The sequence below is a fragment of the Gopherus flavomarginatus genome, chromosome 7 (assembly GCF_025201925.1).
Source record: "Gopherus flavomarginatus isolate rGopFla2 chromosome 7, rGopFla2.mat.asm, whole genome shotgun sequence".
Classification (NCBI taxonomy): Eukaryota; Metazoa; Chordata; order Testudines; family Testudinidae; genus Gopherus; species Gopherus flavomarginatus.
In genome coordinates this window covers 29279354-29294724 of record NC_066623.1, presented here as the reverse complement: position 1 = coordinate 29294724, position 15371 = coordinate 29279354, and the positions used below count along the sequence as shown (strand labels likewise).

The 15371-nt window shown below is 44.5% G+C and overlaps 1 protein-coding gene across 1 annotated transcript in view; it reads right to left on the bottom strand.

The window, feature by feature from the left end:
- Positions 1–13737, bottom strand: part of WWC1 (WW and C2 domain containing 1) — a 138869-nt gene extending 125132 nt beyond the window's left edge. Inside the window, exon 1 of the mRNA XM_050962549.1 lies at positions 13171–13737. Coding sequence (XP_050818506.1) covers positions 13171–13289 — 119 coding nt within the window. The 5' untranslated portion in view covers positions 13290–13737. The remainder of the gene's footprint in view (positions 1–13170) is intronic.
- Between the last annotated feature and the right edge of the window lie 1634 nt (positions 13738–15371).

The window sequence follows — 15371 nt, the reverse complement described above, 5'->3', positions numbered from 1 at the left end:
AGAAATAGGATTTTTGAGTTGCGGAAATTTTTGCGTAACATACGGGTATATGTTTCCGACTTATGCAAAATTAGAGTTACACGAGGCTTTCCGGAACAGAACGATTGCGTAAGTCAGAGAGCGTCTGTATGGTTTCAGTACTGACTATTCAATAAAATAAACTTAATTAACACACAAATGCTTTCTCTCTGAGACAGCACAGTTACTGAAGGCAGCTAAGTACTTCAAGATAGTTTGCATGTTAACAGTTAACCTCCCAAACATTTAGACCATTAGTAGTTTTAGTGCCAGGTTTAGTACAGACACCACAATGAAAGAAATGAAGTAGATCTAGAGATGGCTCCTTAAAACTGCTCAAGCTGTACTGAGTTCAAGGACAAGAATTGCAAGAAAGTTATAAGAGGTAAGAGAGAAGATTAACCTGTTACCAAACAGGTAAGGCTGAGCAAACACTTAAAACAAAAATACTATGAAAAGGGCAATAAAACTGACAGACTTTTAGACAGAAAGTTAAAGAAAAAGGATAAATCAGCCATCCCACTGATTAGAAATAAAAAAGGAGATTTAGGAACTGGCATCAAACAGATCTCTGAAACGTTTGCTAGCTTTTACCATACTTTGTACACTTCAGAACATCCAAATCCTGAACATAGATACCTGAGAAGCATGAAACAACGTCAGCTCTCAGAAGATGATGTGGCAGGTCTTGATGGGCAAATTGCTCCAGATGAAGCTGTAATTAGGAATTTAAAATCCAACAAAGCTCCAGGCCCCGATGAGTTTTCTGGGGAGCATAGAGCTCTGAATCAAGTGATATCCCCTATTTCAACTGAATTGTTTAATGGTATATTGCAGGGGAACGAGATTCCAGCTTCATGGAAAGAGACGAAAATGTGGTCATTCCTAAAGAAGGAAAAGAGCTTAACAACTATTCATTATACAGACCTATTTCTCAAATTAACATGGATACTAAAATTTTTGTCTGGGTACTATCAAACATACTGACAGTCATCTTGCCCAGATATGTTCACCTTGACCGTTCTCGGTTTTTTGCTGATATCAGAAAAACTCCAAATTTGAACTATAATGCTAATTCTAGCAATTGTTCCTGAGTGCTGCTTTCTTTGGATACTGAGAAAACCTTTGACCAGCTGGAGTGGGAGTACCCAAGGAAGATTTTGGTAAGGTTTGGTTTTAGAAGTCAGTTTTTTACAGACATGTATCAGGGCTGCCCAGAGGATTCAGGAGGCCTGGGGCCTTCGGCGGCGGGAGGCCCCCTGCCGCCGAATTGCCACCGAAGACCCAGCATTTTGGCGGCATGTCCCAAGGTGGAAGGACCCCCTGCCGCCAAATTGCTGCGGAAGATGCTTTGGGTTCCCGGGCCCCGTGAGAGTTTTCCGGGGCCCCTGGAGCGAGTGAAGGACCCCACTTCAGGGACCCTGAAAAACTCTCGTGGGGGCAAATTGCCCCACTTGCCCTCCCCCTCTGGGCAGCCCTGCCCCGTACGCTTATCCTTGAGCATCTGCTTTAACGGTCATCAATCTCCTCCTTTTAATTTGTCTGGAGGTACAAAACCCACTTAATCCCCTTTTGTTTGCTTTGGTAATGGAGTCCTTTGCAGTAAATGTGAGAAACAGCTTCTTGGTAAAGAGCATCAAAACATCTTCTGGATTAGAACACAAAATAGCTTTGTATGTTTACAATGTCTTGTTATAGTTGCAGGATCTATTATCCTTAACAATTACAGAACAATTGACTTTGGAATTTGGGGAGGTATCAGATTCCAAACTAAACTACCAAAAAATGAAATTTTAGGAATTAATATTCCCAAAAGAGTCAAAATAAACTGCTGTCAGCTAAATACATTTAAATGAGTAAAGGAATATTTAAAATATTTAGGAATAATATTTAGGAGAAAAAACAGAAATCTTTTTAAGGCAAATTATCCTCTATTGTGAAATAAAATAATAAGAAACTTGAAGGAATGGAACAAACATGAAACTTCTTAGCTAGATAATATAGCCTCTCAAAATTATTACTTTTGTTTCAGTACATTCCTGATAGGACATTAAAAACATGGCAGGAAGCACTATTAAAATTCATATGGAAATATAAAAGACAAAAGGTGAAATCTTATAGTTGGACAAGCTTTCCCGAATTTATCTTAATATTATTATGCATCACAATTAAAAGTATGATCAATTGGGTTAAAAATAGGCCATCCAAACACTTGGTAAAAAACAAAACTGAAGGCAAATATAGCCACTCTTACTAACTGTTGGGTTAAAACTAAATTTAGGTCATCAAATTTTTTTTTTAAATCACCCATTCATCCAGGCCACCTTGACAGCTTTGGACAACATTTCTAAATTCCTGTCACTGAAGCCCTGTTCTTTAGCTACTTTTATTAATAATCATCAGGAATTTATCTACAGGAAACATCAAAGTGACTATTCATTGTGGGTAAGAGCTGAGACTACTCAATTTTGACAGCTGTTCGTCGGTCCTGATTTGAAATCATACCAAGAGATATGTAATAATGTAAATAATATAAAGATCCTGTATTTTCAATATATATTAGTCAAACACAGGAGTGGATTTACCATGAAACAAACTGTGTGGTGGCACAGGGCCCCCAATGATAGGGGAGCACCCAAAATGCAGGACAAATATCTGACAACCTGCCCCTGAGGCCTGGCCAGTAGAGCAGCAGGGCTCAGGCAGGCTGCCTGCATTCATGTCATGTCTGGTGGCCCCACGCCTCTCCTGGAAGCAACCGCCTGCTAGCATGTCTCCATGTACCCCTGGCAGCGCCCAGAGACCTGCTAACCCACCTCCCCCTAAGTTGCGCACAGAGAAGTGCCAGCAGCAGGGATAAGGCAGCTCCCTGCCCACTCTGCTTCCCTCCCTCTGTGCCACTTCGTTCCCAGAAGCAGCTGGCATGTCCCTGGGAGAGGGGTGTCTCCGTGCACTGCCCCCACCCCAAATGCCGACTCCACAGCTCACATTGGCTGGGAACTCTGGCCAATGGAAATTGCAGGGGCAGCACCAGCGGGCAGAGGCACACGGAGACCCCCTTGCCTGCCCCACCTAGGAGCCACTGCCAGACGGGTTTGTGTGCCAGTTGCTTTGGGAGCCATGCTGCCCAAGGTAAGTGCTGCCCCTCTACCCCCGTCCTGCACCCCAACCCCCTTCCCCAGCTGAGCCCGCACCCAAACTTTCTCCCAGAGCCCACACCCCTCGCCCCTCATTCCATGCCCCAACCCCCTGCCCCAGCCCAGAGCCTGCACCCAGTACCCAAACTTAGAGCCTGCCCCCCGACCCCTCTTATGCACCCCAACTCCCTGACCCAATCAAGGTACCTCACTTTATTTTCATTTACTTCCCATTATGTATAATATAGAATGAAGACAAAGAAAAAAAGAATGAAAAATGGGGGGAGGAAGGCAGCTAAGAAAGAATGTTGGTTTTGTTGGCTTGGTCCTGGGGGAGGGAGGGAGGCTGAACATGAAGCTGCGTACAGGGCCCCACTAACTCTAAATTCGCCACTGGTCAAACATTTTAATGTGAAGTCTGGATACAAGACAGCTCTAATAGACCTTCAACCATATTTGAGTTGACTACCCAGGAGCAAGTTTGAAATCTTCTTGAGAATATCAGATAAAGTAACTCTTTTAGCACAGTCTTGAAGTTGGCTGATGTAAAAGTTTCCAAAAATATATTAGTGCTCTCATAGCAGTGGAGTTTTTTAAAAGGAGACGTATCAAAAAGTTTCCAAAGTGTCACTCTGTGTTTTCACCAAAGTGATGACTAGTGAGATGTTGTATAATACCTGACTAGAGTGTTAATCAAGAAGTTTTTAGGCATCATCTCCTGGAAATAAGTAGGCAAGGAAGAGAAATGTTCTCTTGGAGGGAGTTTGATAGTAATGTCACCGATAAATTAAGGATCCTGGAAGTAGATATTTTTTCTCCAGACTACAACTAAGGGCTCACCTATACTTACAGTGCTGCAGTGGCACGGGCACTGTAGCACTTAGGCCTTGGCTACACTCACACTTTACAGCGCTGCAACTGGGGTGTGAAAAAACACCCCCCTGAGCGCTGCAAGATACAGCGCTGTAAAGCGTCAGTGTAATCAGGGCAGCAGCGCTGGGAGCGCGGCTCCCAGCGCTGCACGCTACACCCGTAAGGGATGTGGTTTACATGCAGCGCTGGGAGAGCTCTCTCCCAGCGCTGCTGCTCTGACTACACTCACACTTCAAAGCGCTGCCGCGGCAGCGCTCCCGCAGCGCTGCCGGGGCAGCGCTTTGAAATTCCAAACGTAGCCATACCCTCAGTGAAGATGCTATCTCCACCTGTCAGCGTAGGTACTCCACATCCCTGAGAGACAGTAGCTATGTCAATGGGAGAAGCCGTCCTGTCGACAAAGCGCTGTCTACACTGCAGGTTAGGTCGGCATAACTACATCACTCGGGGGTGTGGATTTTCCACACTCCTGAGCAATGCAGATATACTGACATAAATTTGTAGCATAGATCAGGGCTAAGGTTCTAGACAGAAGCAAATTCTTATGCCTTCCCTGCAATTTACCATATGACTATGGTGCATATTGCTATTAATTTCTTAACAAAAGAGTTAAGAATGAGTAAGGACCTGTCTGGAAAAGAATCAAGTTTCAACAACTTTCATCTGAATTACACATATACATCCCAGCTGGGGAAAGGAAAGATTTGTCCTTATACCCACCCTCTTTCAATTTGGTGAAGCTCTCTCAGAATCGAAATATTTTTTGATATTTCAGCTCACACTCTTGTTTAATACTAATATTTATATAATAAAGCAGATATACCTCATCAGCTGGCCATGCAGTGAGATCAATGAGGGGGCTAAGCAAGTATTAATATGAATTTAACACAGGAGAAAAAAATGAGGCTTTTATCATCCTGAAACAAAACGAGTGACAGAGGCTACTATAGTTAAGATAAAAGCCATAGCAGTATACTTCAGAGGGTAAATTGTGAGATACATACTTAACAGTAATGCCCCTCCCCTAACTCATATATGACAGTGTTAATACTCAACTGAAAACAGAACCACTGTACTACAGGTAGTCTTTGCAACCACATAAAATGATCACAAATTCCAATGTGGGGTTTGTCTTGTTAGTCTTAGATAACCAAAAGAAAGTTCGATTTACATAACTGAAGAGGTTACATTGATTTTAGCTCCCCATTCAAGCTCTGATTCACTTACTTGCTTCAATTAGAAGCACCTCCTGACCAATTACATTCAGTTCATCTTGTAAGATTCAATGTTTCTAGTTTAAGCAAAGTCTTAAATGTCTCAATAATTCTGCTTTCCATATTCCCCCTTCAAGCACGTGTGTACACACATAACATGTACAAACCCACTCAACCCTACTGCTCTGAAAAAATAAAAACACAATTGTATTCAAGCACAGTACTTGAAGAACACAAAAACGTCATAGGGAAAAGGAAAGGGTCCTCAGTTCCCTTTATCACCCACACAGTCAGGGTTAGACTCAGAATCCTGTACCTGGCTCTTAACAGTAACTTAAACAGACTGCTCTTTATAATTAATTTAACAACTATTTTTGGAGACTGTATATGTGAGAGGGAAACAGATTCACATAACTACAACTGGGTATTTGGCTGGCTACCAATAAAAAAGGGCAACAGCAGGCATTAGGTTAGGAAAGCCTGCAGCTGCATAAACCACATTTCTTTCTTCCAGTATGCATGCTGAAAGTAGTCTGGATACGGAACAAAAGCAGAGGAGAAATGCCCCACATCTTTGAGATTTTTCCTTCTTACACTATTGGTTTTCATTTGCAAATCAGCACTGCACCATTATTTGTTGTTTGTGCTTCTCATTGCCCTTTTATTTTGAGGCATGTGGAGAGCTTTCACATTTTAGTTAGCTAAATTTAATTGCATTCCACTGAAGCAGATTAATGCACTGAGCTGCCAATAGCAGAGATGGACAGTGAATCACAGAGCTATACTTATGGCTGTGAAATTTTGTTTTAAAAGTAAAACCAAACAGAGGAGCCAAGTCACACTGAAATATCACACCAAACCTGAAAAATGTATTTATATGCAGGCTATTGCAATCTATAGATACATACTGCGTCTAACCCTTCCATAGCAAGCATTTTCAAAACTATAACTCCTAAATTCTAAGGATTTGTTTCAATCTTAATCCCTGTATAAGAAAATTCAACCTGTAGTGAATAAAACATCAACATTTCCCCTAAATGGCATGTTTCTTCTATTAGTCATGTACTCCATTCCCTTTCCAAAGAGTTAACTGTTTTGTAGGATCATATAGCCAAATTTTGGAAATCCATTTGAACTTGGAGTAGAAAGCTATTCCAGGCAAACGTCAACTTCTGCAAAATCTGAACTTTCAATTTATAAGGCGTTCAAGCCTTTATGATTGCAGAGATTATACTCCACATTTGGAAGGCTAACTGAAGTTTGTTGTATTCCAGAGTCTACAGACAGTTCTAATGCCTCTGATGCTTATTGCAGCTTTGCTGCAGAAGAGTGAGAACTGGCCAAAATCTTATCAGTTTTCACTGCCTAGCGATCAGAGGTGAATTGATCAGAGTCCAGCTGATTTCATTCTGAGGTAACCTTGGAAGACTGTGAGCCATACCATGGCATGAATGCATAGAACTATTTACTGTGGTGAGGACCCAAAATTGGAGGAGGCGGTGGGGAACTTGCTTCTCCATTCCAGAGCGGAAGGGAGTTTCAGACTAATCAGACTCCAGCTAGTCATAGGCTCCGAAGATGGAACAATACCCCTATTTCCCTCGCAGGATCCAGGGACAATACCTTTGTTGGAATCAGTAAAGAGTCCTGTGGCACCTTATAGACTAACAAAAGTTTTGGAGCATGAGCTTTCGTGGGTGAATACCCACTTCACCGGATGCATTTGTTGGTATCAAAACACTCTTCTCTATTCTGAAAAGGTAAGTGAAATTCTTGTCTCAAATCCAGCTAATTTTGTACTGGTACAATTCCTGACTTATAGCTAAGTTTGAGATCAGATACCAGCCTGAACTATCACATTTCTGGGATTTTTCTGTTATCTTACGTAAAAACTAAGTGGTAATCATAAAAACAGCTTAAAACCCAGGGTCTAAATTACTATGCAGGTGTGTCTTCTGCATTTGAAAAATGACCATGAGAATTCTAGCGCCATTGTATCAAGATGTGTGCTGAGTGGTCAGCATCAGCATAAATGAAGCTGTCACTCAGAGAATACGATCGTTTCAGGAACATGCATTATTGACTAATACAGGTCTCTGGAACACCAGTCTGTAGGAAGCCTAATCCTGAATTAGCCCTAAGGAAAGAATTCATAATTCACAGTTTCATAAATAAGTAGCTACTTCAACTTCATGTTGCAGAAACACACTATGACTAAGCCACTTGACTAGATGAAGTAATTTAGCAGGCCATTAGAAATGCCTGACAGCTTTCTAGTCTAAAACTTATGTTGACTGAGGAAGAGAAGATTTACCATCATGTGAACATCCATTGTTTATATATATTAAGATATTTGCATTGGTAAATATTTGTATTGTACAACATTTGTATGCTACTAAAATGATCCCATACGTGCAACATGCAAGCAATTTATTATAGTTGCTTTTTCTTAATCTTTGTCCTTTAATCTCAAAATAGGAGTTTTCAAAAGTTCTTCCACTCCTTATACATCAGGGGTGGGCAAACTACGGCCCGTGAGCCAGATCCAGCCCACCAACTGTTTTAATCTGGCCCTTGAGCTCCCGCTGGAGCCAGGGAGCAGTGCCAGGGGCCGCGCCACGTGGCTCCCAGAAGCAGCGGCATAGCCGCCCTCCAGCTCTTATGCTCCCGCCCCATGTGCCATCCTCACAGCTCCTATTGGCCAAGAACCACGACCAATGGGAGCTGCAGGGGTGGTACCTGCGAACAGGACAGCGTGCAGAGCCACCTGGCCACACCACCACGTAGGAGCCGGAGAAGGGACATGCCACTGCTTCCGGGAGCCACTTGAGGTAAGTATCGCCCAGAGCCTGCACCCCTAAGTCTCCCCCGGTGCCCCAACCCCCTGCCCCAGCCCTGATCCCTGTCCTGCACTGCAAACCCCTTGGTCCCAGCCCAGAGCATCCTCTTACACCCCAAACTCCTCATCCACAGCCCCACCCCAGAGCCCACACGACCCCACGCCTCAGCCCAGAGCCCCCTCCCTCACCCTGAACTCTTCATTTCTGGCCCCACCCAGAGCCTACACCCCCAACCAGAGCCCTCACCCCCTATTCTGTGAGTATTCATGGCCCGCCATACAGTTTCTATTCCCAGATATGGTCTTCAGGCCAAAAAGTTTGCCCACCCCTGTTATACACCCTTCTCTTTCTGCAATGCATTGAGACCAACTGAGAAAGCAGACATGGATCCCTCACACTTGTTTCTGCTCTGACCAAAGCTATGGATTCAAGGCAGAAGGGACCACTGTCACACAGGCCATAGCAAAACTGAGGCTGAAAAGAATAAGTTAGACCAGCGGTTCTCAAACTGTGGGTCGGGGTCCCCAAAGTGGGTCGCGAACACTTTTTAATGGTTGGCTGGTGTTAGACTTGCTGGGGCCCGGGGCCCAAGCCCCACCACTCAAGGCTAAAGCCCAAGCCCAAACTCCACCACCCAAGGCCAAAGCCAAAGGCTGAGCTCCATCACCTGGGGCCAAAGCTTAAGGACTTCAGCCCTGTGTGGTGCGGCTGAGGTTACAGGTGTCCTATCTGGGGCTGAAGCCTTTGGGCTTCGGCTTTGGCATCCCCACCTGGGGCAGTAGGGCGCAGGCTTCAGTCCCCCCTCCTGAGGTCATGTAGTAATTTTTGTTGTCAGAAAGGGGTCATGGTGCAATGAAGTTTGAGGACTCCTGAGTTAGACCATCCTTCCTCATCACTTCAAAGTCTACAGAAGCCTTCAGGCCTTTGAAATTCAGGTCAGCTTTTGAAGGCATGTCTCTTGCAGCACACCATACAATTTTTGGCTCATTCTATCCAGCATGAGAGTGAACTTCTGAAACCTTCTGGTGTTGTCATACATCACTTGTTAATACATATAAGCAAGAAGATGCTGTGACACCATGCTTCTTATGGACAGGAGAATGATAGACGGCTGAAAAAAACTGCCAAAGATTCTATTCTACAGTTTAATTGGATAATTTCAGATGATACAATTAACTCTAGTAGTTCAGCTGATTCTTAGATGATTATAGAACCCTCTTTCTGCCAGTCACTTCTCCTAAGTATCTAAAGTTTCCCGGTGTTGCATTATGTTGTATCCCCAGACACACTCCTGGGATAATTCATTTAACAAGCTTCAGTTAACACAAAACATGTCTAACTACAAATCCAACATCAACTAATATAACAAAAACTATATAGACAAACTTAAGCACTACACCTATACAGTATCCCTAATCATATTTCTTTACACTAAATTAAACTGGAAAGAGGGATTTAGGGAAGCTTTAAAAGTTGAGTCTCTTATCTTTAGTTACCAGTTGTGGCTCGCTGAATGAATTGACCAGATATTATATGGCCATTGTCAACTTGAAATCTGGCCAATTTAAAGGAAATGAGTTCAAAAAGCAGTTTTAAGTCCTATCTGCCTCCATATCCACTGCAATCTGTGGTTTTACAGCAAATCACTTTTTTATATACTATCTCTGCCTTTTTGCTGCATGAAAGACCCCTCTCCCCCCCCAAATAGTGAAGTTGACTATTTACAAATGGCTATCAATTGCAGTGAACTATGTTACAGTAATTTTAAAGGTTACTTGTAACAGTACTAGGTAAAAAATCATTTCAGTCTGAAAATATGCTAGGGCCTGGTGGGCCTCCTCACACCAGTTTCACACTGCTGTTACTCCAATGTTCACTAATTATTCCTAATTCATACCAGTGAAAGAACAGCTTCAGGTTCAAGGCTTGTCAGTACCATACGTATTTCTAGCATAATATCATTGAAAAATTTCATATATCAGGTTGTTTTGTAGAAAACAGTGAAAACCTGGTTATCAGTAGTAAATACATAGTCCATGTTGTTGCAGTAGCACAACACACACACCTAAAATAAGGTGCATAGTTGTACATTGCAATTGTTTATATTCTATTGTGATTACCTATATGGGAAAAGACCAGAATTTTTAGAAGCCACTATTAGTCCTTACCAGCGCTAACAAATTTTTGGTTTTGTTTAGTTTCATTACAATAATAAGGGTGCACAAAAAAGACTACTCCTGGAATGCAGCTGCTCCCTGAAATCCTGTAAAGTTAGGAAGTGGACAAATCATTCATTCTCATGGCTAACAAACATTTGGCTGTCAGATGACTAACTGAACTAGAATCAAACAAATGTGTGGGCACTGGCATCCTGACAAATATAATGGAAGACTGATACAAAGAATCAATTGCTGGGGGGGGGGGGAGGGAAATAATCAATTAAAAAAGTTAGCTTGAACCAGACCTGTAAATTATCACACAACAGGAAAGACTCTCTTAAGATACTTACTCTATTTAACTATTTAAAATTATTACAGCAGCATTCTGCAACACCTTGTGCTCGTTACAATTGTTTTGGACTATGACCTTCTTTAAAAAATAGTTTCATTAAGTCAAAGAATCCTGAAATTCATCAAAGTACAAAGTATGAAATTTTATAGCTGTAGATCACTATTGCATTTAGAAATTTTAACATAGTATTTGAGGCGCAGTTCCCTTCTTCAGTTGCAGTAAACATACAAGTAATTAAAATTTGTTAACATTATCTGTCTCTCCTCACCTTATCTCTCTTCCTAAAATATAATTGACAGTTTCAGTGACATTTCCATTGTTTAGCAGGAAAACTGAATTGATCATATGCTGCTAATTTTAACTGTAAAATTTTAAAAAGAGACTTACAGACTTAAGTAGACAAAACATTTGAAAAATAACTGGTATAGTCATGCACAGCAGGTGCTTTTAATACTTGAGTGTAATTTATAATAATGATCAACACAAGAATAGTGCACACATCAGAGCAAAGAGGGTCAAGAAGGAAGCTGAAGAGTAGTACAAGGAGACAGAGAAAAAGAAAAGCACTGTGGGAGATGAATGACTCCATGAATAACCTATGGGAATGTAGGTCATGATATTTTGTTTTAAAGAGATGGGCCAAAACCTAGAATGTGCTATGGTATAGCACTGGTATACTATAATATAGTAATATCACCACTGATCTTAGCTCGTTAGTCCCTGCCCCATAGTCACTAGGGGTTTGAGAGCACATCACAATTAGGTCCCAATCCTGACTGGATTCTTTGGATGTTAGGACAATGCAAATAGCAATAGTGATTTCAATATGTTTGCTAACAAGAATAGCTTGCATGTCAGATCTGCAAGAGCACTGAAGTAACAAAGGGGACAAGACACTTCTGTGAAAAGAATGAAATTGGAAACAAAAGCCAGAACAAAGACCCTTCCCCCAAATATTTGTAATACCACTTAGAAATCTCAGTCAAGGATCAGAACCCCATTATGCTAGGCACTGTACATCATGCAACAAAGATAGTTCCTGGCACAGAGAATTTACAGTCTAGGTTTAAGGGATGGATGAAAGGCTAAGGAAAACAAAAAACAGTTCAACTGACCACTTTCCCTACCAATGCCAGACAGAAATGATTTCTAGACATCATGGCAGAGGCAGGTTGTAAATAGATTTAAAAGAAAGAGAATAAGGTGGTGGCTTTATGAATTTTAAATTAGTTTGAAGGGTAGACATATAAGAGGACTATTACTAGCATATCAAAGCAGATCTTTGAAAATTCTTCAAGCAATTGGCACTTTTGGAGCTGAGCAAGAGGTTCACTATAGCATACAGGACAATTAGAAGGTCATTACATCAGCCAAGGGATGTCTCTCACTTTCATTAACATTCTAATGGTTACCAAGTAGCTGTTACACTGCCACTTAACTCTCCACTGTTTAACACACATAAACAAAAGGCTAAAGTCAACTTCTGAGTGTCAGCAGTGCAAAAATAATAAAGGCAACCAGTCAGGCTGCACCTGTCTAACTAGGGAAGAATGTGGCCCAAAATTGCAGAATGTTAATAGTCTTGACAAATTTAAAGCAACCAGGACATTCCAAGGTAAACTCCCCAAGTCACACTTTATATAGTAAGATATCATCGTGATGTATTTAAGGATCAAAACTTTAAGAAGTCACTTTTCATGATTAGAGGACAAAAAGAACATTATAAATAGGGCTCTTAGTAGCCAAAGTTACAGGAGTGGAAATCCCCCTCCCCCTCCAAAGACTATAAACTGAATCATCTCAATGGAGTCAATGCAGGCTTGGGTATGAATGTAAAGTCCCCATCCCACACACACAGAGAGGTACAGAGAATTTAGTCCTAACCATTTTTAATTTCTATTATAGTAGCATTTAGAAGTGCCAATCAGGATCAATACATAAATATGGTTGATCAATGCATTTATTCATCAATGAAAACCAAATCACTTGTTTACTAAAAACCTTATCCAGGAGTAGCAGATTAGCACCAGGGAGTCCCTGAAAATATGTTTTGGTATATTCATTCCACCAATATGAAAGCTATTACGAGTCAAGCTCCAACCTAGCAGTGCCCTGACAAAAGATTGTGGGGATCAGGCAAAATTCAAGGTAGCTACATCACTTTCTCCAGCCTCTTTGCGCTGGTTCCCTAACACTGAACTTACTACCCAGGTTTGGCGGTATACCCTATAGTGGTGAGAGCTCCCTCCACATAGAAGGAGAAGTGGTTTGGAGGGAAATCAAAGTAATCCAAGCCATGTAAACGTGCACCCAGTGCTGGGTGCTTTACAAATCTTGGTAATAAAGCCTCTTTGGTCTGCGCCATTGGCAACTGAAGCAACACACGCTGAACAAACACAGCTATCTCCTGAGCTAGCTGTCGGGGGAAGTCCAGAGAGCCCCAGTTTAGGTCTCAAGAAGGTGCCCCTTTAGCATCAGGTTCTTTGTGCTCCTGCCAAGGTGAACAGACACCTCTCCCTGCACCTGCCTGGCTTCCCTGAATGGCAGCGAGGGAGTCAAACCGGTCCGGCCTCATACCTGTCTCTCGGGTCGATCCAGCTGGTGGTTTTGTTGGTGTGGTCGATATAATACACTTTCCCATCGAAGTCCCGGGCTTCTTCCCAGCCCTCTGGCAAAGGTAGCTCCTTCCTTGGCATCTTCTCCAGGCCGGGTTGAACTGCCCCATAAAGAGCTCAGCCCCTGGTCCTCGCAAGAGCAGGGGGGGGGGGGAAGAGCTGGGTGGTGGGCGAGGATTCCCCTTCCCTGCAAGGCCCAGAGCTCCGGGGGCAGCACCGATCTCTGCCAGGAGGAACCGGCGGGAGTCACATCCTCCGCTCGGGGGCTAACGGGCGATGCAAGGCGGTGCCGGGTGATGCCGGTGCCCGGCGCTGGGGCGGGGGGAACGGGGCAGGGCGGTGCCAGGTGCCCGGCGCTAAGGGGGGGCGGTGCCAGGCGATCACCGGCACAGGCTCCCCAGCGCTGTCCAGCGCCCCGAGGCGGCAGCTCCCCTCACGCCTCCGTTTTCTGCTCGGCTCCTGCCGCCCGGCGAGCGGCCGGGGCCTGGGGGTGGCTCCGATCCTCCCGCTCCCGGCCCAGCCTGGCACCGGCACCTCCGCCGGCTGAGCTAGGGAGACGGCTCCTGCCGCTGCGGCCCGGCCCGGCCCCGCCTGCCCGGGGAGCGCTGGGCTCGCCTCACGCCTCCAGGTGCTACTGTAATGCAGGTAATAGCGCTGCCGCCGCCGCTACTGTAAACAGGGGTGCACCGGAGCCAGGCGCCGCCCCCTACCCAGGGCACGGGGGTGGGCACAGCACAGCGCCTCCCTCTGCCCAGGCGGGGAGGCGCTGGGGGCTGGGCACAGAGCAGCACCTGTCCAGGGCACCGGCCAGGGCCCTTCGCAGCACCTCCCCTCTGTCAGGTGGGCCCCAAGGCATCTGCTCCCCCAGGCGGCGATGGGCTGGGGCGTTTCAAGCTAGCCCTGCCCCTAGGCAGATTGGGCTGGTGCTTGGAACAGCTCCGTCCCTGCCTCCCTCCCCCTCTGTATCACCTTGGCTCTCTCTGCCCTAGCGTTCCCACTTGTAAAATACTGCTCTCCCCCTGTGCTCAGGTTGACATGGTTGTGAGCTGGAGCATGAATGCATGGATTTATTATTTGCCAAGCCCAGCATGTCTCTGCTCTGTACACAGTGTTAAGTAGCCATAGCCCTTACCCCAGTGAGTTTACAGGCGAAACGCTACCATTCCAATCCAGAAAGTCACAGCTGATCACAGGAGGAATACATCACCTTGGTGTGGCATACATTGTCATTTGGCACCTACATTTTTAAAGTAAAAGTTCACTAGGCACCTGTGTTGCAGACTCTGGGCATGTACACTGCTTCCTCTCTCTATGCATCCACATGCCTAGCTCCTGCATACACCCCAGAGTGATTCATAAACCAGGAAAGGTAGGGGTTCAGCAACTTCAATTGTGTGTGGGGCCTGATCCACTTCACAAGCTCAGAGGTCACTTACTGAATTGGGTCCATTCAAAATCAAGGGTGGGGGAGGAAGAGAAGAACATAGTGGGATACACCTTTAACTTTTAGCCCAGTGGTTACAGCACTTGCCTGGGAGATGAAAGACTGGTTCAATTCCCCTTCTCTGCCAGAGGGGGGAAGGACTGAAAACTGGGGTCTCACATGCCAAGCAAGTGCTCTAACCATGGGGCTAAAGGGGTGACATCACCATCTCGCCTCCCATTTTGTGTGGAGTGAGTCAGGGGCTCACTCATTTCCTCAAGCAGCAGCACAGGCACCTAAACCACCTGATTCTGGGCAGCAGGTTAGTGTTTGTGGTTTAATAAGCAGAGATAAGTCTAGGCTGCAGGGAGGTGCTTAGGTGTCTAAGTCTTTGACGGGGTGGGGCTAAGTACACCCCCATTGTTGGCATCTCCCATTGGCTAGCTTAGGCAGCTCCCCACCTCACATACTGGCTTTTATGGATCACATTCCTACTTGCCTTTCTCTCCTCATGCATTGTATAGGTGCTTAGCTGCCCCGGTGCCTAGCTCAGATCGTAGTTCTGTTCCTGTGATTTTTTCTCAGTGCCTAATATTTAGGAGCTGTGACATTCACCATTGCAATGCCTATGTCCCTTTGTGGCTCCCACCCTACCAGGGGCAGCTCCAGGCACCAGCGCAGCAAGCGCATGCCTGGGGCAGCCTGCTGGTCACTGTGAGGGCGGCAGTCAGGAAGCCTTT